This window comes from Camelina sativa, chromosome 20 (genome assembly GCF_030686135.1).
Source record: "Camelina sativa cultivar CO46 ecotype springtype chromosome 20, ASM3068613v1".
NCBI lineage: Eukaryota > Viridiplantae > Streptophyta > Magnoliopsida > Brassicales > Brassicaceae > Camelina > Camelina sativa.
The window spans coordinates 29224160-29249216 of NC_141899.1; the positions used below are offsets into that span (position 1 = coordinate 29224160).

Below are 25057 nucleotides of genomic sequence, written 5' to 3' on the forward strand. Positions count from 1 at the left end.
AAAAAACATAGAAAAGCCTTTCAATACCTGCTTGCCGAGATTTGAGTCGACGATTTCAGAGGCTAGATTATGTACCTAAAGAAACAACATAAATAAACAAATATTAGCTATTCAATGTGGTTTTGGATTCAATAACAATTTAGTAAATTACCTTTGACTCCAAGCTTGTTGCAGATGCTTTCAGCAATGAGAAGAGAATAAGCAGATTGTTTGTCTGCTCTAGATGGATCTAAAACACATTCGGACTTATTTGTTAGTGCTATCATTATTGCAAACGACGAATTCAAACTTCTGATTTTTCTTGAAGTGATATAGAAGAAACATCTGACTTTCTTGGAAGCTGCCAAGAAACTGCCACTCTCAATAAACTGCCAAGCTAACGGATGCAGGTGATCAATATTAATCAATTAAAGCTGCCACTCTCAATAAACTAATAGAAACTGCGGTCTGACTTTTAATTTCTTGATTGTAATCCTCTTTCTTTTCTGCATCCCCTTGGCCGTAATCCCAGTTTCTTTCTGAAAGTTTTGTGCAAAATGTTGAACTGGCTTCTTCTAATACCGTGGAATCAAATCTTCACTGCTGCATGTGGCTGTTTTTTTAGCGACAGGAACTACATTCACATGATGGAAAAAAATCTCAATTCTTTGCAGAAAGCTATGCAAGAACTTAAGGGTGAACGAGAAGATCTGTTAGGAAGAGTTTCCATAGAAGAAGATAAAGGTTTGCAACGGCTTGCTCGAGTCAAGCTATGTTGGAAGTAAATTCTTTTAGAAGCGATGGAAAAAGTGTTTTGAGTATTTGAGAGAGTAGTTTAGAAAATAAAACTTTTATTACTTTGATTTTAACTTGGAACAACTTCACAACATCTTAGTTACAAATGAGAGTAGGAGGAGGTATTTATAGCCTCCATATTACAAAATATCTAGAATATTTTAATCCTTAATCTAGATTATTCTAACACAATATCTAGATTATAATAATATAATTATCTAGATAGTTCTAACTAAATATCTAGATTTTTATGTTTAAGGAGGTGATACATTATTCTAGAACTTTTAGATATTTTTTAAGGAGGTGGAGATCTTGATTTTTCTAGAGAGAACTCTAGAACATGGATTTAATTAACCTTGATTAAAAAATCAAGTTTAACTCTCAACACCCCCTCTTAAACTTGATTTTGCCACTCCAAGTAAGCTCCTCATCTTGATAAAGTCTTCACGTTTGAGAGGCTTGGTGAAAATATCGGCTACTTGATCATTTGTCTTCACATACTCCAATTGCACATCCTTCTTGTTGACACACTCTCTAATGTAATGATAGCGTGTGTCAATGTGCTTACTTCGATCATGGAAGACTGGGTTCTTCGCCAAAGCTATTGCTGACTTGTTATCGACAAAGATCTTTGTTGGCTCTTCTTGTGGCAAGTTTAACTCCTTTAGAAGATTTCTTAACCAAATAGCATGGCACACACATGAAGTAGCCGCCACATACTCCGCTTCACAAGTGGAAAGCGTGACAATTGGTTGCTTCTTCGACATCCACGTGAAAGCTGTATCTCCAATGTAGAACACAAAACCACTTGTGCTTTTTCGATCATCTACGTCTCCACTCCAATCGCTATCGCTATATCCAACAAGCTTATAATCATTTGAAATAGAATAGTGCAAACCAAAGTTCATGGTACCTTTGATATAGCGAAGAATCCTCTTTGCCGCCTTAAAATGAGTTGTTGTTGGATGTTCCATGTAGCGACTAACAACTCCAACCGCATATAAGATATCGGGTCTTGTGCATGTTAAGTATCGTAAGCTTCCAACTAAGCTCTTAAATAATGTTGGGTCTACTCCTTCTCCTTCCTTGATCTTTGATAACTTGATTCCACATTCCATTGGTGTGCTCACCGCGTTAGAGTCTTCCATCTTAAACTTTTTAAGTACCTCCTTAGCATATCCTTCTTGAGTAATAAAAACTCCATTTTCTTCTTGTCTTACTTCGATCCCGAGGTAGTAAGACATCAATCCAATGTCTGTCATCTCGAACTCCTTCGTCATCTCTTTCTTGAATTCGTCGAACATGCTTGGATTGTTACCAGTGAATATCAAGTCATCTACATACAAGCACACAATCAATATATCGTCATTTTGAATTTTGATATAAACTGCATGCTCATATGGACACTTGATGAAGTCTTTCTCGTTGAAATACTTGTCGATCCGTGTATTCCAAGCTCTTGGGGCTTGTTTTAATCCATAAAGTGCCTTCTTTAACCTCAAAACTTTGTCTTCTTCTCCTTTAACTATGTAGCCTTGAGGTTGCTCAATGTAAACTTCTTCTTCAAGGTCTCCATTTAAGAAGGCTGACTTGACATCCATTTGATGTATCTTCCACTTATTTTGAGCCGCCAATGAAATAATTAGTCGAACAGTTTCAAGACGAGCAACAGGAGCAAATACTTCATCGTAGTCGATTCCGGGTCTTTGACTATATCCTTTAGCCACCAATCTTGCCTTGTATCTTTCAACTTCCCCTTTAGAATTTTTCTTTGCTTTGTACACCCATTTCACACCGATCGCATTGTGTCCATTTGGAAGTGAAGCTAACTCCCATGTATCATTCTTTTGTATAGCCTTTATCTCTTCATCCATGGCATTTCTCCAAGTCTTCTTTTCAATAGCTTCTTGGAAGTTCAATGGCTCGCACTCCGCAAATAAACAAAATAAAGTAAGGTTGTCTTGATTTTCGGTTACCTCGTAAATCTCTTGTAGACTTCTAAAGCGTGGAGTCCTTTCGCTAGAACTTTCTTCTCCTTGAGAACTCGTTGGTGAAGTTGGTGGTGTAGTAGGCTCTTCTCTTGGTGGCTATGGGTCATCTTCTTCAAAGTGTGGAAAGAAGTTATAATCTTCATCATTTGACTTCCATTCCCATTCTCCTTCTTCGTCGAACACGACATTTCGACTTATAATAGTCTTCCTCGTATCGGGATTGTAAAGCTTGTAGCCTTTCGAGTTGTTGTCATAACCAATGAAGATGTACTTCTCACTTTTGTCATCTAGTTTGCTCCGCTTCTCATCTGGTACATGAGCATGAGCTATGCTTCCAAATACTCTTAAATGAGAAACACCGGGCTTTCTTCTGCTCCAAGCTTCTTGTGGTGTCTTACCCGAGACACTTCTTGTTGGAGATCGGTTTAATAAATACACCGCACACGCGACAGCTTCCGCCCATAGCTCCTTCGGTAGTCTTTTACTCTTAAGCATGCTCCTCGCCATCTCAAGAATTGTTCTATTCTTCCTTTCTGCTACTCCATTTTGTTGAGGGGATCTAGGCACCGTTAGTTGTCTTCGGATGCCATTATCTTCACAATACTTATGAAACTCCTTGGATGTGAACTCTCCTCCACGGTCGGATCTCATAGCTTTGATCACAAGACCACTTTCCTTCTCAACATGGGCTTTAAAATTTTTAAAGTTCTCGAACACCTCAGATTTTTCTTTCAATAAATAAACCCATGTTTTTCTTGAAAATCATCAATAAAGAGAAGGAAATAGTTACTTTTACCAAGTGATTTTGGCTTGATTGGACCGCACACATCCGTGTGTATTAACTCCAATGGCTTTTGAGCTCTTGTGCTTGACTCCTTTGGAAAACTCATTTTGAATTGTTTTCCAAGTAGACATCCTTCACACACCTGATTTGGATGATTGATCCAAGGTAGCCCCCTCACCATTTCTTTCTTCGAAAGTAACTCCAAACCTCCAAAATTTAGATGTCCGTATCGAAGATGCCAAAGCCAAGACTCCTCTTTGTAGCACATCTTGAGACATTGTGCGATGTCATTTTGAATGTTAAGAACAAACATTCTATTTTTAGACATCGGCACTTTAGTTATGAGATTACTTGTTTGGTCTCTTATAGAAAGGTTATTATCTTTTAATCGAATATCATAACCTTTCTCTAAGAGTTGCCCAAGACTCAAGATGTTTGTCTTCATGGTTGGAATATAGTAAACGTTGGAAATATATTGATGATCTCCATTCTTCAATCGAATGAGAATGTTTCCTTTGCCTTGTACCTCCATCTTCGATTCATCTCCTAAAGCGACGTTTCCTTTCACCGACTCATCAAGCTCCACGAACATGTTTCTTCTCCCGCACATGTGATTGCTTGCACCACTGTCGAGGTACCATTTATTATTTTCTTCTCGTTCATCCTTCTTGTAATTAGCCATTAATAACATGTCTTCTTCTTGAATCTTTTCCTCAACGTAGTTGGCCTTCTCCTCGACTCTTTTGTTACTAGGAGCTTTACATTCGGAAGCGTAATGTCCAAACTTTCCACAATTGTAGCATTTTACACTTGATTTATTGTACCTTGAATTTGAGCTTCCTCTCCCACGGCCTCTTGATGAGCTTTCTTCTCTTTGACTTGTGTTGTCTTCATATGGCCTCCAACCACGTCCATTTCCATATCCATGGCCTCGCCCTCGTCCTCGTACTTGACCACCACCTCTTCTTTGATAACTTTGCCCAATTTCTTCTTTAATGTTATAAATTTGCATTTTTAGTACTTGTTCGGCAATGTCTTCTTTCTTCTTTTTCTTTTCTTCATAAGCCTGTAATGACCCAAGAAGTTGCTCCATTGTCATGGCCTCCAAATCTTTTGTCTCTTCAATAACGGTAACGATATGCTCAAATCTTGAGTCTAATGATCTAAGAACCTTCTCCATAATTCTCACATCATCTAGCTTTTCGCCGTTTCTTTTGAGATTATTAGTAACCACTAGAACTCTTGAAAAATAATCAGAGACAAGTTCACCTTCCTTCATTTGTAAAGCTTCAAATTCTCCTCTTAGAGTTTGAAGACGCACCTTCTTGACTTGATCGGCACCCTTGTAAGATGTTCGAAGCTTCTCCCATGCTTCTTTGGCCGACGTAGCTCCAACGACCTTCTAGAACATGGATTTAATTAACCTTGATTAAAAAATCAAGTTTAACTCTCAACAAGCTATGGCTTTCAAGGGTACAAAGTGTTGAACCCCAAGTCAATGATCTGCTTGAGGTTAGATCAACTGAAACTGGAAGATTGTGTCTGTTTGGTTATTGTTCTGAGGATTTCATATCAAGCTACGATTATGGTGAAAAGGTATTGAAGATGTTGGAAGAGGTTATAGAACTTCTATCTAAAAAAGATTTCGAAGTGGTGGCGCAGAAAATGATACTTAAGGCGGAGAACAAGCATATCCAACAACGCACAGTTGGTTTGGATACGATGGTTGGGATGACATGGAACAGCCTCGTGAACGATGAAATAAGAACCTTAGGTCTTTATGGTATGGGTGGAGTAGGGAAAACCACCCTCTTAGCTCGTATCAACAACAACTTTGTTGTAGTGGAGAATGATTTTGATGTTGTGATATGGGTTGTGGTCTCTAAAGATTCGCAGAATGAGGGCATTCAAGATCAGATTCTGGGAAGATTACGTCGTGACAAGGAATGGGAACAAGAAACAGAAAATGAGAAAGCCTCTCTCATATACAATAACCTCAAGAGAAAGAAATTTGTGCTGTTGTTGGATGATATCTGGAGCCAAGTAGATCTGAACAAGATAGGAGTTCCACCTCCAAATCAAGAAAATGGATCGAAGATAGTTTTCACCACACGTTTAAAGGAAGTTTGCACTCACATGGAAGCTGACGAGCTGATAAAAGTTGATTGTTTGTCACGGGATGTAGCGTGGGAATTGTTTCGAGTTACTGTCGGAGATAGCATACTAAGGAGCCATCAGGATATCCCCACACTTGCAGGAATCGTTGCCGCAAAATGTCAAGGCTTGCCACTTGCACTCAATGTCATTGGCAAAGCCATGGCATGTAAAGAGACTATAGAAGAATGGCATCATGCAATTAATGTTCTGAATTCGCCTGGCCACGAGTTTCCAGGTATGGAAGAAAGCATTCTTGTCGTTTTGAAGCTTAGTTATGATAGCTTAAAGAATGATGAAGTCAAATTGTGCTTCCTATATTGCTCTTTGTTTCCTGAAGATTATGAAATAGAAAAGGAGAAGTTGATAGAATACTGGATATGCCAAGGATTCATCATAAATGCGAACAAATATGAAGATGGAGGTACCAACAAAGGTTATGATATTATTGGCTTGTTAGTTCGTGCACATTTGTTGATTGATTGTGAACTAAAGACCAAAGTAAAAATGCATGATGTGATACGTGAGATGGCTCTTTGGATAGACTCCAACTTGGAACATGAGAAAGATTCAGTTTGTGTGAAATCTGGTACACAGGTTCGTCTCATCCCAAAGGACATCAATTGGGATATTTTGAGACGGATGTCTTTAATGAATACTCAGATTGAGGAGATATCTTGCAGTCCGGACTGCCCCAAGCTTACAACCCTATTACTCCCGTATAACAAGTTGTTGGATATTTCAGTTGGATTCTTTCGGTTAATGCCACAACTTGTGGTCTTGGATCTTTCTGTAAACGGGAGTTTAAAGAGTTGCCGGAAGAAATTTCTAACTTAGGGTCTTTGCAATATCTCAATTTATCACACACAGGGATAAAATCGTTACCAGTTCGTCTAAGTGACTTGACGAAACTAATCTACTTGAACCTGGAGTTCACTCGTGAACTAGAGAGTCTTGCTGGGATAGCAAAAACCTTACAAAATCTGCAAGTGTTGAAATTATTTTACTGCCATGTTTGTGTTGATGACGTATTAATGGAGGAACTACAACACTTGGAGCACTTGAAGGTTTTAACTGCAACCATAGAGGATGTCGGGATTTTGGAAATGATACAAGGAGATGACCGATTGGCGACTAGTGTTAAAGGTTTATGTCTAAGAAATATGTCAGCACCTCGTGTAATATTAAACACGTTAGCTCTGGGAGGTCTTCAACGCCTTGGAATAGTGACCTCAAACATATCTGAGATAAAGATTGATTGGCAAAGCAAAGAAAGAAGGGATGAGATTTCACCAATGGAGATCCTTATTCCATCCACTACTTCTCCAGGCTTCAAGCAACTCTCCACTGTTAATATAATCCATTTGGAAGGGCAAAAGGATTTGTCATGGCTGTTATTTGCTCAAAATCTTAAGGAGCTACATGTGGAGTATTCACCGAAAATAGAAGAAATAATAAACAAGGAGAAAGGAATGAGTATTAGCAGAAAGCATCAAGATATTGGTGTTCCATTTGGGAACTTGGAATCCCTTACGCTATATCAATTGGCTGGACTTTCGGAAATCTGCTGGAATTATCGGAATCTTCCTAACCGTAGAAAATTCGAAGTTAAATATTGTCCAAAGCTACCCGAAGATATAGCTTATTTTCCCACGCATGCATAGGAATAACGGGTGGAATGAGGGTCTTAAGTGAATGGCTGGTCTCTAAAATACAGACAGGTTTGTAATAATACAGTTTTGTTTGTGTTTATATGTACTGCTTTTGTTTCAAGAGCTTGTCTCAAGTACAGACAACAGCTTTTGTTTCCTCTCGATCTCTTCTGTGTGAGTAAAAAGATATGTTGGCGTGCTTATGTCATGTTCAGCGCTGTCTCCTAAGTAATGAGCTACAGTTTGTCAAAAGAGAGCATAGATGGCATTGATGTTTCCGGATAGAGCTAGTCTTAGATCCATGGGACACGGTGGAAAAAAAATACAACATTTGGGAAATATTAGTCCACCACCAAAAGCAATGCAATTCCAAGTTTTGTGGCCGATGACGCAACGACATCTTGTAAACTAACTTTTCTTTTCATATTGCCTCCGTGATTTGGAAAAAAATTATAAACCTCGAGTTGGAGACATATAGGCTTTAAGAAAGGAAAAAAAAAACTCAAATCATTACAAAGACTGATTTTTATTCGGGGTCAAAGAAAGAACAAAGAGCAATGACCAAAAAGGGGCTTCGATGTAAAAGCGTTTGTTCTTTGTACAAATTTAACGACTTATTTGATGCTTGCGTTGTATTTGTGAGTCAGTCTCCTTGCCCAATGTTGCATTGTGTGTAAGAAACTATAACAAAATGTGGTATATGAGAATGTATACAATATCATAGTGTGATGGGTTGGTCTCCTTCAAGCTCCGATATAACAATCAACGAGTCACCCATTTCGAGAGAGAGAGGTTCATTCTTTGGAAGCGGATTGATCATCTGCAACCACAGGAAAAACAAAATTATCAACGTTAGTGAGGAGGAAGAAGAGGTTAGCGTATGCTGCAGAGTAATAAAACACTCACCTTTTTACCGCCTTTTATGTAGCCTATAGCGACTTCTCTCCTCAGCCAAGCTCGCTCTGAGAGCTCGGTGAATGAAGGATTCTCGCCCTTTTTCATGTACAGTTCAATGTCCTATATGTGTCAAAGCAAACTCAAGATTTTTAGTTTTATACCGAATTTATAGTGAATTTCAATAGAAGTTACTGACGAAATATTTGAAGGAAGAGACTATTTTTCTTTTTTAACCTTAACGTATATCTCATCACCATCTGCGTTTAAAATGTCCTTCCACACCTCGTTCAGTTCGCTGTTTTCAGCAACTGATTATATAGAAAAGAGTATTACTATTGTTCGGATTATAGGTAGATAAACAAGAAACAAACATTTGAATAGATGGAATGTAACCTTGTGCTGTTACAAGGCTCATAACTTCCTCTGCTGCAATGAAAGTTAGGGATGGCTTCAGCACTGTTATCTGTATGGTTTTGAGTAATGTTTCAGCAACTTAACCATAAGGAAGCCAACAATAAAAAAAAAAAAAAAAAAAAAAAAACATAGAAAAGCCTTTCAATACCTGCTTGCCGAGATTTGAGTCGACGATTTCAGAGGCTAGATTATGTACCTAAAGAAACAACATAAATAAACAAATATTAGCTATTCAATGTGGTTTTGGATTCAATAACAATTTAGTAAATTACCTTTGACTCCAAGCTTGTTGCAGATGCTTTCAGCGATGAGAAGAGAATAAGCAGATTGTTTGTCTGCTCTAGATGGATCTAAAACACATTCGGACTTATTTGTTAGTGCTATCATTATTGCAAACGACGAATTCAAACTTCTGATTTTTCTTGAAGTGATATAGAAGAAACATCTGACTTTCTTGGAAGCTGCCAAGAAACTGCCACTCTCAATAAACTGCCAAGCTAACGGATGCAGGTGATCAATATTAATCAATTAAAGCTGCCACTCTCAATAAACTAATAGAAACTGCGGTCTGACTTTTAATTTCTTGATTGTAATCCTCTTTCTTTTCTGCATCCCCTTGGCCGTAATCCCAGTTTCTTTCTGAAAGTTTTGTGCAAAATGTTGAACTGGCTTCTTCTAATACCGTGGAATCAAATCTTCACTGCTGCATGTGGCTGTTTTTTTAGCGACAGGAACTACATTCACATGATGGAAAAAAATCTCAATTCTTTGCAGAAAGCTATGCAAGAACTTAAGGGTGAACGAGAAGATCTGTTAGGAAGAGTTTCCATAGAAGAAGATAAAGGTTTGCAACGGCTTGCTCGAGTCAAGCTATGTTGGAAGTAAATTCTTTTAGAAGCGATGGAAAAAGTGTTTTGAGTATTTGAGAGAGTAGTTTAGAAAATAAAACTTTTATTACTTTGATTTTAACTTGGAACAACTTCACAACATCTTAGTTACAAATGAGAGTAGGAGGAGGTATTTATAGCCTCCATATTACAAAATATCTAGAATATTTTAATCCTTAATCTAGATTATTCTAACACAATATCTAGATTATAATAATATAATTATCTAGATAGTTCTAACTAAATATCTAGATTTTTATGTTTAAGGAGGTGATACATTATTCTAGAACTTTTAGATATTTTTTAAGGAGGTGGAGATCTTGATTTTTCTAGAGAGAACTCTAGAACATGGATTTAATTAACCTTGATTAAAAAATCAAGTTTAACTCTCAACACCCCCTCTTAAACTTGATTTTGCCACTCCAAGTAAGCTCCTCATCTTGATAAAGTCTTCACGTTTGAGAGGCTTGGTGAAAATATCGGCTACTTGATCATTTGTCTTCACATACTCCAATTGCACATCCTTCTTGTTGACACACTCTCTAATGTAATGATAGCGTGTGTCAATGTGCTTACTTCGATCATGGAAGACTGGGTTCTTCGCCAAAGCTATTGCTGACTTGTTATCGACAAAGATCTTTGTTGGCTCTTCTTGTGGCAAGTTTAACTCCTTTAGAAGATTTCTTAACCAAATAGCATGGCACACACATGAAGTAGCCGCCACATACTCCGCTTCACAAGTGGAAAGCGTGACAATTGGTTGCTTCTTCGACATCCACGTGAAAGCTGTATCTCCAATGTAGAACACAAAACCACTTGTGCTTTTTCGATCATCTACGTCTCCACTCCAATCGCTATCGCTATATCCAACAAGCTTATAATCATTTGAAATAGAATAGTGCAAACCAAAGTTCATGGTACCTTTGATATAGCGAAGAATCCTCTTTGCCGCCTTAAAATGAGTTGTTGTTGGATGTTCCATGTAGCGACTAACAACTCCAACCGCATATAAGATATCGGGTCTTGTGCATGTTAAGTATCGTAAGCTTCCAACTAAGCTCTTAAATAATGTTGGGTCTACTCCTTCTCCTTCCTTGATCTTTGATAACTTGATTCCACATTCCATTGGTGTGCTCACCGCGTTAGAGTCTTCCATCTTAAACTTTTTAAGTACCTCCTTAGCATATCCTTCTTGAGTAATAAAAACTCCATTTTCTTCTTGTCTTACTTCGATCCCGAGGTAGTAAGACATCAATCCAATGTCTGTCATCTCGAACTCCTTCGTCATCTCTTTCTTGAATTCGTCGAACATGCTTGGATTGTTACCAGTGAATATCAAGTCATCTACATACAAGCACACAATCAATATATCGTCATTTTGAATTTTGATATAAACTGCATGCTCATATGGACACTTGATGAAGTCTTTCTCGTTGAAATACTTGTCGATCCGTGTATTCCAAGCTCTTGGGGCTTGTTTTAATCCATAAAGTGCCTTCTTTAACCTCAAAACTTTGTCTTCTTCTCCTTTAACTATGTAGCCTTGAGGTTGCTCAATGTAAACTTCTTCTTCAAGGTCTCCATTTAAGAAGGCTGACTTGACATCCATTTGATGTATCTTCCACTTATTTTGAGCCGCCAATGAAATAATTAGTCGAACAGTTTCAAGACGAGCAACAGGAGCAAATACTTCATCGTAGTCGATTCCGGGTCTTTGACTATATCTTTTAGCCACCAATCTTGCCTTGTATCTTTCAACTTCCCCTTTAGAATTTTTCTTTGCTTTGTACACCCATTTCACACCGATCGCATTGTGTCCATTTGGAAGTGAAGCTAACTCCCATGTATCATTCTTTTGTATAGCCTTTATCTCTTCATCCATGGCATTTCTCCAAGTCTTCTTTTCAATAGCTTCTTGGAAGTTCAATGGCTCGCACTCCGCAAATAAACAAAATAAAGTAAGGTTGTCTTGATTTTCGGTTACCTCGTAAATCTCTTGTAGACTTCTAAAGCGTGGAGTCCTTTCGCTAGAACTTTCTTCTCCTTGAGAACTCGTTGGTGAAGTTGGTGGTGTAGTAGGCTCTTCTCTTGGTGGCTATGGGTCATCTTCTTCAAAGTGTGGAAAGAAGTTATAATCTTCATCATTTGACTTCCATTCCCATTCTCCTTCTTCGTCGAACACGACATTTCGACTTATAATAGTCTTCCTCGTATCGGGATTGTAAAGCTTGTAGCCTTTCGAGTTGTTGTCATAACCAATGAAGATGTACTTCTCACTTTTGTCATCTAGTTTGCTCCGCTTCTCATCTGGTACATGAGCATGAGCTATGCTTCCAAATACTCTTAAATGAGAAACACCGGGCTTTCTTCTGCTCCAAGCTTCTTGTGGTGTCTTACCCGAGACACTTCTTGTTGGAGATCGGTTTAATAAATACACCGCACACGCGACAGCTTCCGCCCATAGCTCCTTCGGTAGTCTTTTACTCTTAAGCATGCTCCTCGCCATCTCAAGAATTGTTCTATTCTTCCTTTCTGCTACTCCATTTTGTTGAGGGGATCTAGGCACCGTTAGTTGTCTTCGGATGCCATTATCTTCACAATACTTATGAAACTCCTTGGATGTGAACTCTCCTCCACGGTCGGATCTCATAGCTTTGATCACAAGACCACTTTCCTTCTCAACATGGGCTTTAAAATTTTTAAAGTTCTCGAACACCTCAGATTTTTCTTTCAATAAATAAACCCATGTTTTTCTTGAAAATCATCAATAAAGAGAAGGAAATAGTTACTTTTACCAAGTGATTTTGGCTTGATTGGACCGCACACATCCGTGTGTATTAACTCCAATGGCTTTTGAGCTCTTGTGCTTGACTCCTTTGGAAAACTCATTTTGAATTGTTTTCCAAGTAGACATCCTTCACACACCTGATTTGGATGATTGATCCAAGGTAGCCCCCTCACCATTTCTTTCTTCGAAAGTAACTCCAAACCTCCAAAATTTAGATGTCCGTATCGAAGATGCCAAAGCCAAGACTCCTCTTTGTAGCACATCTTGAGACATTGTGCGATGTCATTTTGAATGTTAAGAACAAACATTCTATTTTTAGACATCGGCACTTTAGTTATGAGATTACTTGTTTGGTCTCTTATAGAAAGGTTATTATCTTTTAATCGAATATCATAACCTTTCTCTAAGAGTTACCCAAGACTCAAGATGTTTGTCTTCATGGTTGGAATATAGTAAACGTTGGAAATATATTGATGATCTCCATTCTTCAATCGAATGAGAATGTTTCCTTTGCCTTGTACCTCCATCTTCGATTCATCTCCTAAAGCGACGTTTCCTTTCACCGACTCATCAAGCTCCACGAACATGTTTCTTCTCCCGCACATGTGATTGCTTGCACCACTGTCGAGGTACCATTTATTATTTTCTTCTCGTTCATCCTTCTTGTAATTAGCCATTAATAACATGTCTTCTTCTTGAATCTTTTCCTCAACGTAGTTGGCCTTCTCCTCGACTCTTTTGTTACTAGGAGCTTTACATTCGGAAGCGTAATGTCCAAACTTTCCACAATTGTAGCATTTTACACTTGATTTATTGTACCTTGAATTTGAGCTTCCTCTCCCACGGCCTCTTGATGAGCTTTCTTCTCTTTGACTTGTGTTGTCTTCATATGGCCTCCAACCACGTCCATTTCCATATCCATGGCCTCGCCCTCGTCCTCGTACTTGACCACCACCTCTTCTTTGATAACTTTGCCCAATTTCTTCTTTAATGTTATAAATTTGCATTTTTAGTACTTGTTCGGCAATGTCTTCTTTCTTCTTTTTCTTTTCTTCATAAGCCTGTAATGACCCAAGAAGTTGCTCCATTGTCATGGCCTCCAAATCTTTTGTCTCTTCAATAACGGTAACGATATGCTCAAATCTTGAGTCTAATGATCTAAGAACCTTCTCCATAATTCTCACATCATCTAGCTTTTCGCCGTTTCTTTTGAGATTATTAGTAACCACTAGAACTCTTGAAAAATAATCAGAGACAAGTTCACCTTCCTTCATTTGTAAAGCTTCAAATTCTCCTCTTAGAGTTTGAAGACGCACCTTCTTGACTTGATCGGCACCCTTGTAAGATGTTCGAAGCTTCTCCCATGCTTCTTTGGCCGACGTAGCTCCAACGACCTTCTAGAACATGGATTTAATTAACCTTGATTAAAAAATCAAGTTTAACTCTCAACAAGCTATGGCTTTCAAGGGTACAAAGTGTTGAACCCCAAGTCAATGATCTGCTTGAGGTTAGATCAACTGAAACTGGAAGATTGTGTCTGTTTGGTTATTGTTCTGAGGTATGATTATGGTGAAAAGGTATTGAAGATGTTGGAAGAGGTTATAGAACTTCTATCTAAAAAAGATTTCGAAGTGGTGGCGCAGAAAATGATACTTAAGGCGGAGAACAAGCATATCCAACAACGCACAGTTGGTTTGGATACGATGGTTGGGATGACATGGAACAGCCTCGTGAACGATGAAATAAGAACCTTAGGTCTTTATGGTATGGGTGGAGTAGGGAAAACCACCCTCTTAGCTCGTATCAACAACAACTTTGTTGTAGTGGAGAATGATTTTGATGTTGTGATATGGGTTGTGGTCTCTAAAGATTCGCAGAATGAGGGCATTCAAGATCAGATTCTGGGAAGATTACGTCGTGACAAGGAATGGGAACAAGAAACAGAAAATGAGAAAGCCTCTCTCATATACAATAACCTCAAGAGAAAGAAATTTGTGCTGTTGTTGGATGATATCTGGAGCCAAGTAGATCTGAACAAGATAGGAGTTCCACCTCCAAATCAAGAAAATGGATCGAAGATAGTTTTCACCACACGTTTAAAGGAAGTTTGCACTCACATGGAAGCTGACGAGCTGATAAAAGTTGATTGTTTGTCACGGGATGTAGCGTGGGAATTGTTTCGAGTTACTGTCGGAGATAGCATACTAAGGAGCCATCAGGATATCCCCACACTTGCAGGAATCGTTGCCGCAAAATGTCAAGGCTTGCCACTTGCACTCAATGTCATTGGCAAAGCCATGGCATGTAAAGAGACTATAGAAGAATGGCATCATGCAATTAATGTTCTGAATTCGCCTGGCCACGAGTTTCCAGGTATGGAAGAAAGCATTCTTGTCGTTTTGAAGCTTAGTTATGATAGCTTAAAGAATGATGAAGTCAAATTGTGCTTCCTATATTGCTCTTTGTTTCCTGAAGATTATGAAATAGAAAAGGAGAAGTTGATAGAATACTGGATATGCCAAGGATTCATCATAAATGCGAACAAATATGAAGATGGAGGTACCAACAAAGGTTATGATATTATTGGCTTGTTAGTTCGTGCACATTTGTTGATTGATTGTGAACTAAAGACCAAAGTAAAAATGCATGATGTGATACGTGAGATGGCTCTTTGGATAGACTCCAAGTTGGAACATGAGAAAGATTCAGTTTGTGTGAAATCTGGTACACAGGTTCGTCTCATCCCAAAGGACATCAATTGGGATATTTTGAGACGGATGTCTTTAATGAATACTCAGATTGAGGAGATATCTTGCAGTCCGGACTGCCCCAAGCTTACAACCCTATTACTCCCGTATAACAAGTTGTTGGATATTTCAGTTGGATTCTTTCGGTTAATGCCACAACTTGTGGTCTTGGATCTTTCTGTAAACGGGAGTTTAAAGAGTTGCCGGAAGAAATTTCTAACTTAGGGTCTTTGCAATATCTCAATTTATCACACACAGGGATAAAATCGTTACCAGTTCGTCTAAGTGACTTGACGAAACTAATCTACTTGAACCTGGAGTTCACTCGTGAACTAGAGAGTCTTGCTGGGATAGCAAAAACCTTACAAAATCTGCAAGTGTTGAAATTATTTTACTGCCATGTTTGTGTTGATGACGTATTAATGGAGGAACTACAACACTTGGAGCACTTGAAGGTTTTAACTGCAACCATAGAGGTTGTCAGGATTTTGGAAATGATACAAGGAGATGACCGATTGGCGACTAGTGTTAAAGGTTTATGTCTAAGAAATATGTCAGCACCTCGTGTAATATTAAACACGTTAGCTCTGGGAGGTCTTCAACGCCTTGGAATAGTGACCTCAAACATATCTGAGATAAAGATTGATTGGCAAAGCAAAGAAAGAAGGGATGAGATTTCACCAATGGAGATCCTTATTCCATCCACTACTTCTCCAGGCTTCAAGCAACTCTCCACTGTTAATATAATCCATTTGGAAGGGCAAAAGGATTTGTCATGGCTGTTATTTGCTCAAAATCTTAAGGAGCTACATGTGGAGTATTCACCGAAAATAGAAGAAATAATAAACAAGGAGAAAGGAATGAGTATTAGCAGAAAGCATCAAGATATTGGTGTTCCATTTGGGAACTTGGAATCCCTTACGCTATATCAATTGGCTGGACTTTCGGAAATCTGCTGGAATTATCGGAATCTTCCTAACCGTAGAAAATTCGAAGTTAAATATTGTCCAAAGCTACCCGAAGATATAGCTTATTTTCCCACGCATGCATAGGAATAACGGGTGGAATGAGGGTCTTAAGTGAATGGCTGGTCTCTAAAATACAGACAGGTTTGTAATAATACAGTTTTGTTTGTGTTTATATGTACTGCTTTTGTTTCAAGAGCTTGTCTCAAGTACAGACAACAGCTTTTGTTTCCTCTCGATCTCTTCTGTGTGAGTAAAAAGATATGTTGGCGTGCTTTTGTCATGTTCAGCGCTGTCTCCTAAGTAATGAGCTACAGTTTGTCAAAAGAGAGCATAGATGGCATTGATGTTTCCGGATAGAGCTAGTCTTAGATCCATGGGACACGGTGGAAAAAAAATACAACATTTGGGAAATATTAGTCCACCACCAAAAGCAATGCAATTCCAAGTTTTGTGGCCGATGACGCAACGACATCTTGTAAACTAACTTTTCTTTTCATATTGCCTCCGTGATTTGGAAAAAAATTATAAACCTCGAGTTGGAGACATATAGGCTTTAAGAAAGGAAAAAAAAAACTCAAATCATTACAAAGACTGATTTTTATTCGGGGTCAAAGAAAGAACAAAGAGCAATGACCAAAAAGGGGCTTCGATGTAAAAGCGTTTGTTCTTTGTACAAATTTAACGACTTATTTGATGCTTGCGTTGTATTTGTGAGTCAGTCTCCTTGCCCAATGTTGCATTGTGTGTAAGAAACTATAACAAAATGTGGTATATGAGAATGTATACAATATCATAGTGTGATGGGTTGGTCTCCTTCAAGCTCCGATATAACAATCAACGAGTCACCCATTTCGAGAGAGAGAGGTTCATTCTTTGGAAGCGGATTGATCATCTGCAACCACAGGAAAAACAAAATTATCAACGTTAGTGAGGAGGAAGAAGAGGTTAGCGTATGCTGCAGAGTAATAAAACACTCACCTTTTTACCGCCTTTTATGTAGCCTATAGCGACTTCTCTCCTCAGCCAAGCTCGCTCTGAGAGCTCGGTGAATGAAGGATTCTCGCCCTTTTTCATGTACAGTTCAATGTCCTATATGTGTCAAAGCAAACTCAAGATTTTTAGTTTTATACCGAATTTATAGTGAATTTCAATAGAAGTTACTGACGAAATATTTGAAGGAAGAGACTATTTTTCTTTTTTAACCTTAACGTATATCTCATCACCATCTGCGTTTAAAATGTCCTTCCACACCTCGTTCAGTTCGCTGTTTTCAGCAACTGATTATATAGAAAAGAGTATTACTATTGTTCGGATTATAGGTAGATAAACAAGAAACAAACATTTGAATAGATGGAATGTAACCTTGTGCTGTTACAAGGCTCATAACTTCCTCTGCTGCAATGAAAGTTAGGGATGGCTTCAGCACTGTTATCTGTATGGTTTTGAGTAATGTTTCAGCAACTTAACCATAAGGAAGCCAACAATAAAAAAAAAGAAAAAGAAAAAAAACATAGAAAAGCCTTTCAATACCTGCTTGCCGAGATTTGAGTCGACGATTTCAGAGGCTAGATTATGTACCTAAAGAAACAACATAAATAAACAAATATTAGCTATTCAATGTGGTTTTGGATTCAATAACAATTTAGTAAATTACCTTTGACTTCAAGCTTGTTGCAGATGCTTTCAGCGATGAGAAGAGAATAAGCAGATTGTTTGTCTGCTCTAGATGGATCTAAAACACATTCGGACTTATTTGTTAGTGCTATCATTATTGCAAACGACGAATTCAAACTTCTGATTTTTCTTGAAGTGATATAGAAGAAACATCTGACTTTCTTGGAAGCTGCCAAGAAACTGCCACTCTCAATAAACTGCCAAGCTAACGGATGCAGGTGATCAATATTAATCAATTAAAGCTGCCACTCTCAATAAACTAATAGAAACTGCGGTCTGACTTTTAATTTCTTGATTGTAATCCTCTTTCTTTTCTGCATCCCCTTGGCCGTAATCCCAGTTTCTTTCTGAAAGTTTTGTGCAAAATGTTGAACTGGCTTCTTCTAATACCGTGGAATCAAATCTTCACTGCTGCATGTGGCTGTTTTTTTAGCGACAGGAACTACATTCACATGATGGAAAAAAATCTCAATTCTTTGCAGAAAGCTATGCAAGAACTTAAGGGTGAACGAGAAGATCTGTTAGGAAGAGTTTCCATAGAAGAAGATAAAGGTTTGCAACGGCTTGCTCGAGTCAAGCTATGTTGGAAGTAAATTCTTTTAGAAGCGATGGAAAAAGTGTTTTGAGTAATTGAGAGAGTAGTTTAGAAAATAAAACTTTTATTACTTTGATTTTAACTTGGAACAACTTCACAACATCTTAGTTACAAATGAGAGTAGGAGGAGGTATTTATAGCCTCCATATTACAAAATATCTAGAATATTTTAATCCTTAATCTAGATTATTCTAACACAATATCTAGATTATAATAATATAATTATCTAGATAGTTCTAACTAAATATCTAGATTTTTATGTTTAAGGAGGTGATACATTATTCTAGAACTTTTAGATATTTTTTAAGGAGGTGGAGATCTTGATTTTTCTAGAGAGAACTCTAGAACATGGATTTAATTAACCTTGATTAAAAAATCAAGTTTAACTCTCAACACCCCCTCTTAAACTTGATTTTGCCACTCCAAGTAAGCTCCTCATCTTGATAAAGTCTTCACGTTTGAGAGGCTTGGTGAAAATATCGGCTACTTGATCATTTGTCTTCACATACTCCAATTGCACATCCTTCTTGTTGACACACTCTCTAATGTAATGATAGCGTGTGTCAATGTGCTTACTTCGATCATGGAAGACTGGGTTCTTCGCCAAAGCTATTGCTGACTTGTTATCGACAAAGATCTTTGTTGGCTCTTCTTGTGGCAAGTTTAACTCCTTTAGAAGATTTCTTAACCAAATAGCATGGCACACACATGAAGTAGCCGCCACATACTCCGCTTCACAAGTGGAAAGCGTGACAATTGGTTGCTTCTTCGACATCCACGTGAAAGCTGTATCTCCAATGTAGAACACAAAACCACTTGTGCTTTTTCGATCATCTACGTCTCCACTCCAATCGCTATCGCTATATCCAACAAGCTTATAATCATTTGAAATAGAATAGTGCAAACCAAAGTTCATGGTACCTTTGATATAGCGAAGAATCCTCTTTGCCGCCTTAAAATGAGTTGTTGTTGGATGTTCCATGTAGCGACTAACAACTCCAACCGCATATAAGATATCGGGTCTTGTGCATGTTAAGTATCGTAAGCTTCCAACTAAGCTCTTAAATAATGTTGGGTCTACTCCTTCTCCTTCCTTGATCTTTGATAACTTGATTCCACCTTCCATTGGTGTGCTCACCGCGTTAGAGTCTTCCATCTTAAACTTTTTAAGTACCTCCTTAGCATATCCTTCTTGAGTAATAAAAACTCCATTTTCTTCTTGTCTTACTTCGATCCCGAGGTAGTAAGACATCAATCCAATGTCTGTCATCTCGAACTCCTTCGTCATCTCTTTCTTGAATTCGTCGAACATGCTTGGATTGTTACCAGTGAATTTCAAGTCATCTACATACAAGCACACAATCAATATATCGTCATTTTGAATTTTGATATAAAGTGCATGCTCATATGGACACTTGATGAAGTCTTTCTCGTTGAAATACTTGTCGATCCGTGTATTCCAAGCTCTTGGGGCTTGTTTTAATCCATAAAGTGCCTTCTTTAACCTCAAAACTTTGTCTTCTTCTCCTTTAACTATGTAGCCTTGAGGTTGCTCAATGTAAACTTCTTCTTCAAGGTCTCCATTTAAGAAGGCTGACTTGACATCCATTTGATGTATCTTCCACTTATTTTGAGCCGCCAATGAAATAATTAGTCGAACAGTTTCAAGACGAGCAACAGGAGCAAATACTTCATCGTAGTCGATTCCGGGTCTTTGACTATATCCTTTAGCCACCAATCTTGCCTTGTATCTTTCAACTTCCCCTTTAGAATTTTTCTTTGCTTTGTACACCCATTTCACACCGATCGCATTGTGTCCATTTGGAAGTGAAGCTAACTCCCATGTATCATTCTTTTGTATAGCCTTTATCTCTTCATCCATGGCATTTCTCCAAGTCTTCTTTTCAATAGCTTCTTGGAAGTTCAATGGCTCGCACTCCGCAAATAAACAAAATAAAGTAAGGTTGTCTTGATTTTCGGTTACCTCGTAAATCTCTTGTAGACTTCTAAAGCGTGGAGTCCTTTCGCTAGAACTTTCTTCTCCTTGAGAACTCGTTGGTGAAGTTGGTGGTGTAGTAGGCTCTTCTCTTGGTGGCTATGGGTCATCTTCTTCAAAGTGTGGAAAGAAGTTATAATCTTCATCATTTGACTTCCATTCCCATTCTCCTTCTTCGTCGAACACGACATTTTGACTTATAATAGTCTTCCTCGTATCGGGATTGTAAAGCTTGTAGCCTTTCGAGTTGTTGTCATAACCAATGAAGATGTACTTCTCACTTTTGTCATCTAGTTTGCTCCGCTTCTCATCTGGTACATGAGCATGAGCTATGCTTCCAAATACTCTTAAATGAGAAACACCGGGCTTTCTTCTGCTCCAAGCTTCTTGTGGTGTCTTACCCGAGACACTTCTTGTTGGAGATCGGTTTAATAAATACACCGCACACGCGACAGCTTCCGCCCATAGCTCCTTCGGTAGTCTTTTACTCTTAAGCATGCTCCTCGCCATCTCAAGAATTGTTCTATTCTTCCTTTCTGCTACTCCATTTTGTTGAGGGGATCTAGGCACCGTTAGTTGTCTTCGGATGCCATTATCTTCACAATACTTATGAAACTCCTTGGATGTGAACTCTCCTCCACGGTCGGATCTCATAGCTTTGATCACAAGACCACTTTCCTTCTCAACATGGGCTTTAAAATTTTTAAAGTTCTCGAACACCTCAGATTTTTCTTTCAATAAATAAACCCATGTTTTTCTTGAAAATCATCAATAAAGAGAAGGAAATAGTTACTTTTACCAAGTGATTTTGGCTTGATTGGACCGCACACATCCGTGTGTATTAACTCCAATGGCTTTTGAGCTCTTGTGCTTGACTCCTTTGGAAAACTCATTTTGAATTGTTTTCCAAGTAGACATCCTTCACACACCTGATTTGGATGATTGATCCAAGGTAGCCCCCTCACCATTTCTTTCTTCGAAAGTAACTCCAAACCTCCAAAATTTAGATGTCCGTATCGAAGATGCCAAAGCCAAGACTCCTCTTTGTAGCACATCTTGAGACATTGTGCGATGTCATTTTGAATGTTAAGAACAAACATTCTATTTTTAGACATCGGCACTTTAGTTATGAGATTACTTGTTTGGTCTCTTATAGAAAGGTTATTATCTTTTAATCGAATATCATAACCTTTCTCTAAGAGTTGCCCAAGACTCAAGATGTTTGTCTTCATGGTTGGAATATAGTAAACGTTGGAAATATATTGATGATCTCCATTCTTCAATCGAATGAGAATGTTTCCTTTGCCTTGTACCTCCATCTTCGATTCATCTCCTAAAGCGACGTTTCCTTTCACCGACTCATCAAGCTCCACGAACATGTTTCTTCTCCCGCACATGTGATTGCTTGCACCACTGTCGAGGTACCATTTATTATTTTCTTCTCGTTCATCCTTCTTGTAATTAGCCATTAATAACATGTCTTCTTCTTGAATCTTTTCCTCAACGTAGTTGGCCTTCTCCTCGACTCTTTTGTTACTAGGAGCTTTACATTCGGAAGCGTAATGTCCAAACTTTCCACAATTGTAGCATTTTACACTTGATTTATTGTACCTTGAATTTGAGCTTCCTCTCCCACGGCCTCTTGATGAGCTTTCTTCTCTTTGACTTGTGTTGTCTTCATATGGCCTCCAACCACGTCCATTTCCATATCCATGGCCTCGCCCTCGTCCTCGTACTTGACCACCACCTCTTCTTTGATAACTTTGCCCAATTTCTTCTTTAATGTTATAAATTTGCATTTTTAGTACTTGTTCGGCAATGTCTTCTTTCTTCTTTTTCTTTTCTTCATAAGCCTGTAATGACCCAAGAAGTTGCTCCATTGTCATGGCCTCCAAATCTTTTGTCTCTTCAATAACGGTAACGATATGCTCAAATCTTGAGTCTAATGATCTAAGAACCTTCTCCATAATTCTCACATCATCTAGCTTTTCGCCGTTTCTTTTGAGATTATTAGTAACCACTAGAACTCTTGAAAAATAATCAGAGACAAGTTCACCTTCCTTCATTTGTAAAGCTTCAAATTCTCCTCTTAGAGTTTGAAGACGCACCTTCTTGACTTGATCGGCACCCTTGTAAGATGTTCGAAGCTTCTCCCATGCTTCTTTGGCCGACGTAGCTCCAACGACCTTCTAGAACATGGATTTAATTAACCTTGATTAAAAAATCAAGTTTAACTCTCAACAAGCTATGGCTTTCAAGGGTACAAAGTGTTGAACCCCAAGTCAATGATCTGCTTGAGGTTAGATCAACTGAAACTGGAAGATTGTGTCTGTTTGGTTATTGTTCTGAGGTATGATTATGGTGAAAAGGTATTGAAGATGTTGGAAGAGGTTATAGAACTTCTATCTAAAAAAGATTTCGAAGTGGTGGCGCAGAAAATGATACTTAAGGCGGAGAACAAGCATATCCAACAACGCACAGTTGGTTTGGATACGATGGTTGGGATGACATGGAACAGCCTCGTGAACGATGAAATAAGAACCTTAGGTCTTTATGGTATGGGTGGAGTAGGGAAAACCACCCTCTTAGCTCGTATCAACAACAACTTTGTTGTAGTGGAGAATGATTTTGATGTTGTGATATGGGTTGTGGTCTCTAAAGATTCGCAGAATGAGGGCATTCAAGATCAGATTCTGGGAAGATTACGTCGTGACAAGGAATGGGAACAAGAAACAGAAAATGAGAAAGCCTCTCTCATATACAATAACCTCAAGAGAAAGAAATTTGTGCTGTTGTTGGATGATATCTGGAGCCAAGTAGATCTGAACAAGATAGGAGTTCCACCTCCAAATCAAGAAAATGGATCGAAGATAGTTTTCACCACACGTTTAAAGGAAGTTTGCACTCACATGGAAGCTGACGAGCTGATAAAAGTTGATTGTTTGTCACGGGATGTAGCGTGGGAATTGTTTCGAGTTACTGTCGGAGATAGTATACTAAGGAGCCATCAGGATATCCCCACACTTGCAGGAATCGTTGCCGCAAAATGTCAAGGCTTGCCACTTGCACTCAATGTCATTGGCAAAGCCATGGCATGTAAAGAGACTATAGAAGAATGGCATCATGCAATTAATGTTCTGAATTCGCCTGGCCAAGAGTTTCCAGGTATGGAAGAAAGCATTCTTGTCGTTTTGAAGCTTAGTTATGATAGCTTAAAGAATGATGAAGTCAAATTGTGCTTCCTATATTGCTCTTTGTTTCCTGAAGATTATGAAATAGAAAAGGAGAAGTTGATAGAATACTGGATATGCCAAGGATTCATCATAAATGCGAACAAATATGAAGATGGAGGTACCAACAAAGGTTATGATATTATTGGCTTGTTAGTTCGTGCACATTTGTTGATTGATTGTGAACTAAAGACCAAAGTAAAAATGCATGATGTGATACGTGAGATGGCTCTTTGGATAGACTCCAACTTGGAACATGAGAAAGATTCAGTTTGTGTGAAATCTGGTACACAGGTTCGTCTCATCCCAAAGGACATCAATTGGGATATTTTGAGACGGATGTCTTTAATGAATACTCAGATTGAGGAGATATCTTGCAGTCCGGACTGCCCCAAGCTTACAACCCTATTACTCCCGTATAACAAGTTGTTGGATATTTCAGTTGGATTCTTTCGGTTAATGCCACAACTTGTGGTCTTGGATCTTTCTGTAAACGGGAGTTTAAAGAGTTGCCGGAAGAAATTTCTAACTTAGGGTCTTTGCAATATCTCAATTTATCACACACAGGGATAAAATCGTTACCAGTTCGTCTAAGTGACTTGACGAAACTAATCTACTTGAACCTGGAGTTCACTCGTGAACTAGAGAGTCTTGCTGGGATAGCAAAAACCTTACAAAATCTGCAAGTGTTGAAATTATTTTACTGCCATGTTTGTGTTGATGACGTATTAATGGAGGAACTACAACACTTGGAGCACTTGAAGGTTTTAACTGCAACCATAGAGGATGTCAGGATTTTGGAAATGATACAAGGAGATGACCGATTGGCGACTAGTGTTAAAGGTTTATGTCTAAGAAATATGTCAGCACCTCGTGTAATATTAAACACGTTAGCTCTGGGAGGTCTTCAATGCCTTGGAATAGTGACCTCAAACATATCTGAGATAAAGATTGATTGGCAAAGCAAAGAAAGAAGGGATGAGATTTCACCAATGGAGATCCTTATTCCATCCACTACTTCTCCAGGCTTCAAGCAACTCTCCACTGTTAATATAATCCATTTGGAAGGGCAAAAGGATTTGTCATGGCTGTTATTTGCTCAAAATAGTAAGGAGCTACATGTGGAGTATTCACCGAAAATAGAAGAAATAATAAACAAGGAGAAAGGAATGAGTATTAGCAGAAAGCATCAAGATATTGGTGTTCCATTTGGGAACTTGGAATCCCTTACGCTATATCAATTGGCTGGACTTTCGGAAATCTGCTGGAATTATCGGAATCTTCCTAACCGTAGAAAATTCGAAGTTAAATATTGTCCAAAGCTACCCGAAGATATAGCTTATTTTCCCACGCATGCATAGGAATAACGGGTGGAATGAGGGTCTTAAGTGAATGGCTGGTCTCTAAAATACAGACAGGTTTGTAATAATACAGTTTTGTTTGTGTTTATATGTACTGCTTTTGTTTCAAGAGCTTGTCTCAAGTACAGACAACAGCTTTTGTTTC

General features: G+C 38.4%; 2 protein-coding genes and 3 pseudogenes across 2 annotated transcripts; 3 read left to right on the top strand and 2 right to left on the bottom strand.

Annotated features, from left to right (window-relative positions):
* Window positions 1–536: 536 nt before the first annotated feature.
* LOC147919550 (putative disease resistance protein At5g43730 pseudogene) lies at window positions 537–7367 on the top strand (annotated as a pseudogene).
* A 495-nt stretch (window positions 7368–7862) lies between these two features.
* LOC147919551 (putative ion channel POLLUX-like 2) lies at window positions 7863–8938 on the bottom strand. The gene is made up of 5 exons (XM_087504532.1): window positions 8815–8938; window positions 8646–8715; window positions 8487–8560; window positions 8262–8372; window positions 7863–8175 (listed from the first exon to the last, which is right to left on the bottom strand). The coding sequence occupies exons 2-5, from the start codon at window positions 8665–8667 to the stop codon at window positions 8074–8076; spliced, it is 309 nt and encodes a 102-aa protein (XP_087360658.1). The 5' UTR covers window positions 8668–8715; window positions 8815–8938; the 3' UTR covers window positions 7863–8073.
* Window positions 8939–9323: 385 nt separating this feature from the next.
* Window positions 9324–16140, top strand: LOC147919552 (putative disease resistance protein At5g43730 pseudogene; annotated as a pseudogene).
* Window positions 16141–16635: 495 nt separating this feature from the next.
* LOC147919553 (putative ion channel POLLUX-like 2) lies at window positions 16636–17692 on the bottom strand. The gene is made up of 5 exons (XM_087504540.1): window positions 17587–17692; window positions 17419–17488; window positions 17260–17333; window positions 17035–17145; window positions 16636–16948 (listed from the first exon to the last, which is right to left on the bottom strand). Exons 2-5 carry the CDS (start codon window positions 17438–17440, stop codon window positions 16847–16849), a joined length of 309 nt encoding a protein of 102 aa, XP_087360666.1. The 5' UTR covers window positions 17441–17488; window positions 17587–17692; the 3' UTR covers window positions 16636–16846.
* Window positions 17693–18095: 403 nt separating this feature from the next.
* Window positions 18096–24912, top strand: LOC147919554 (putative disease resistance protein At5g43730 pseudogene; annotated as a pseudogene).
* Window positions 24913–25057: the final 145 nt, after the last annotated feature.

Excerpts from the sequence above, each read along its gene's own strand:
- LOC147919551 (XM_087504532.1), bottom strand. The coding sequence starts at position 8,667 with ATGAGCCTTGTAACAGCACAAG. Across the intron at positions 8,561-8,645 it reads GAGCCTTGTAACAGCACAAG|TTGCTGAAAACAGCGAACTG; the intron begins GTTACATTCCAT and ends CTATATAATCAG. Across the intron at positions 8,373-8,486 it reads GTGATGAGATATACGTTAAG|GACATTGAACTGTACATGAA; the intron begins GTTAAAAAAGAA and ends TGACACATATAG.
- LOC147919553 (XM_087504540.1), bottom strand. The coding sequence starts at position 17,440 with ATGAGCCTTGTAACAGCACAAG. Across the intron at positions 17,334-17,418 it reads GAGCCTTGTAACAGCACAAG|TTGCTGAAAACAGCGAACTG; the intron begins GTTACATTCCAT and ends CTATATAATCAG. Across the intron at positions 17,146-17,259 it reads GTGATGAGATATACGTTAAG|GACATTGAACTGTACATGAA; the intron begins GTTAAAAAAGAA and ends TGACACATATAG.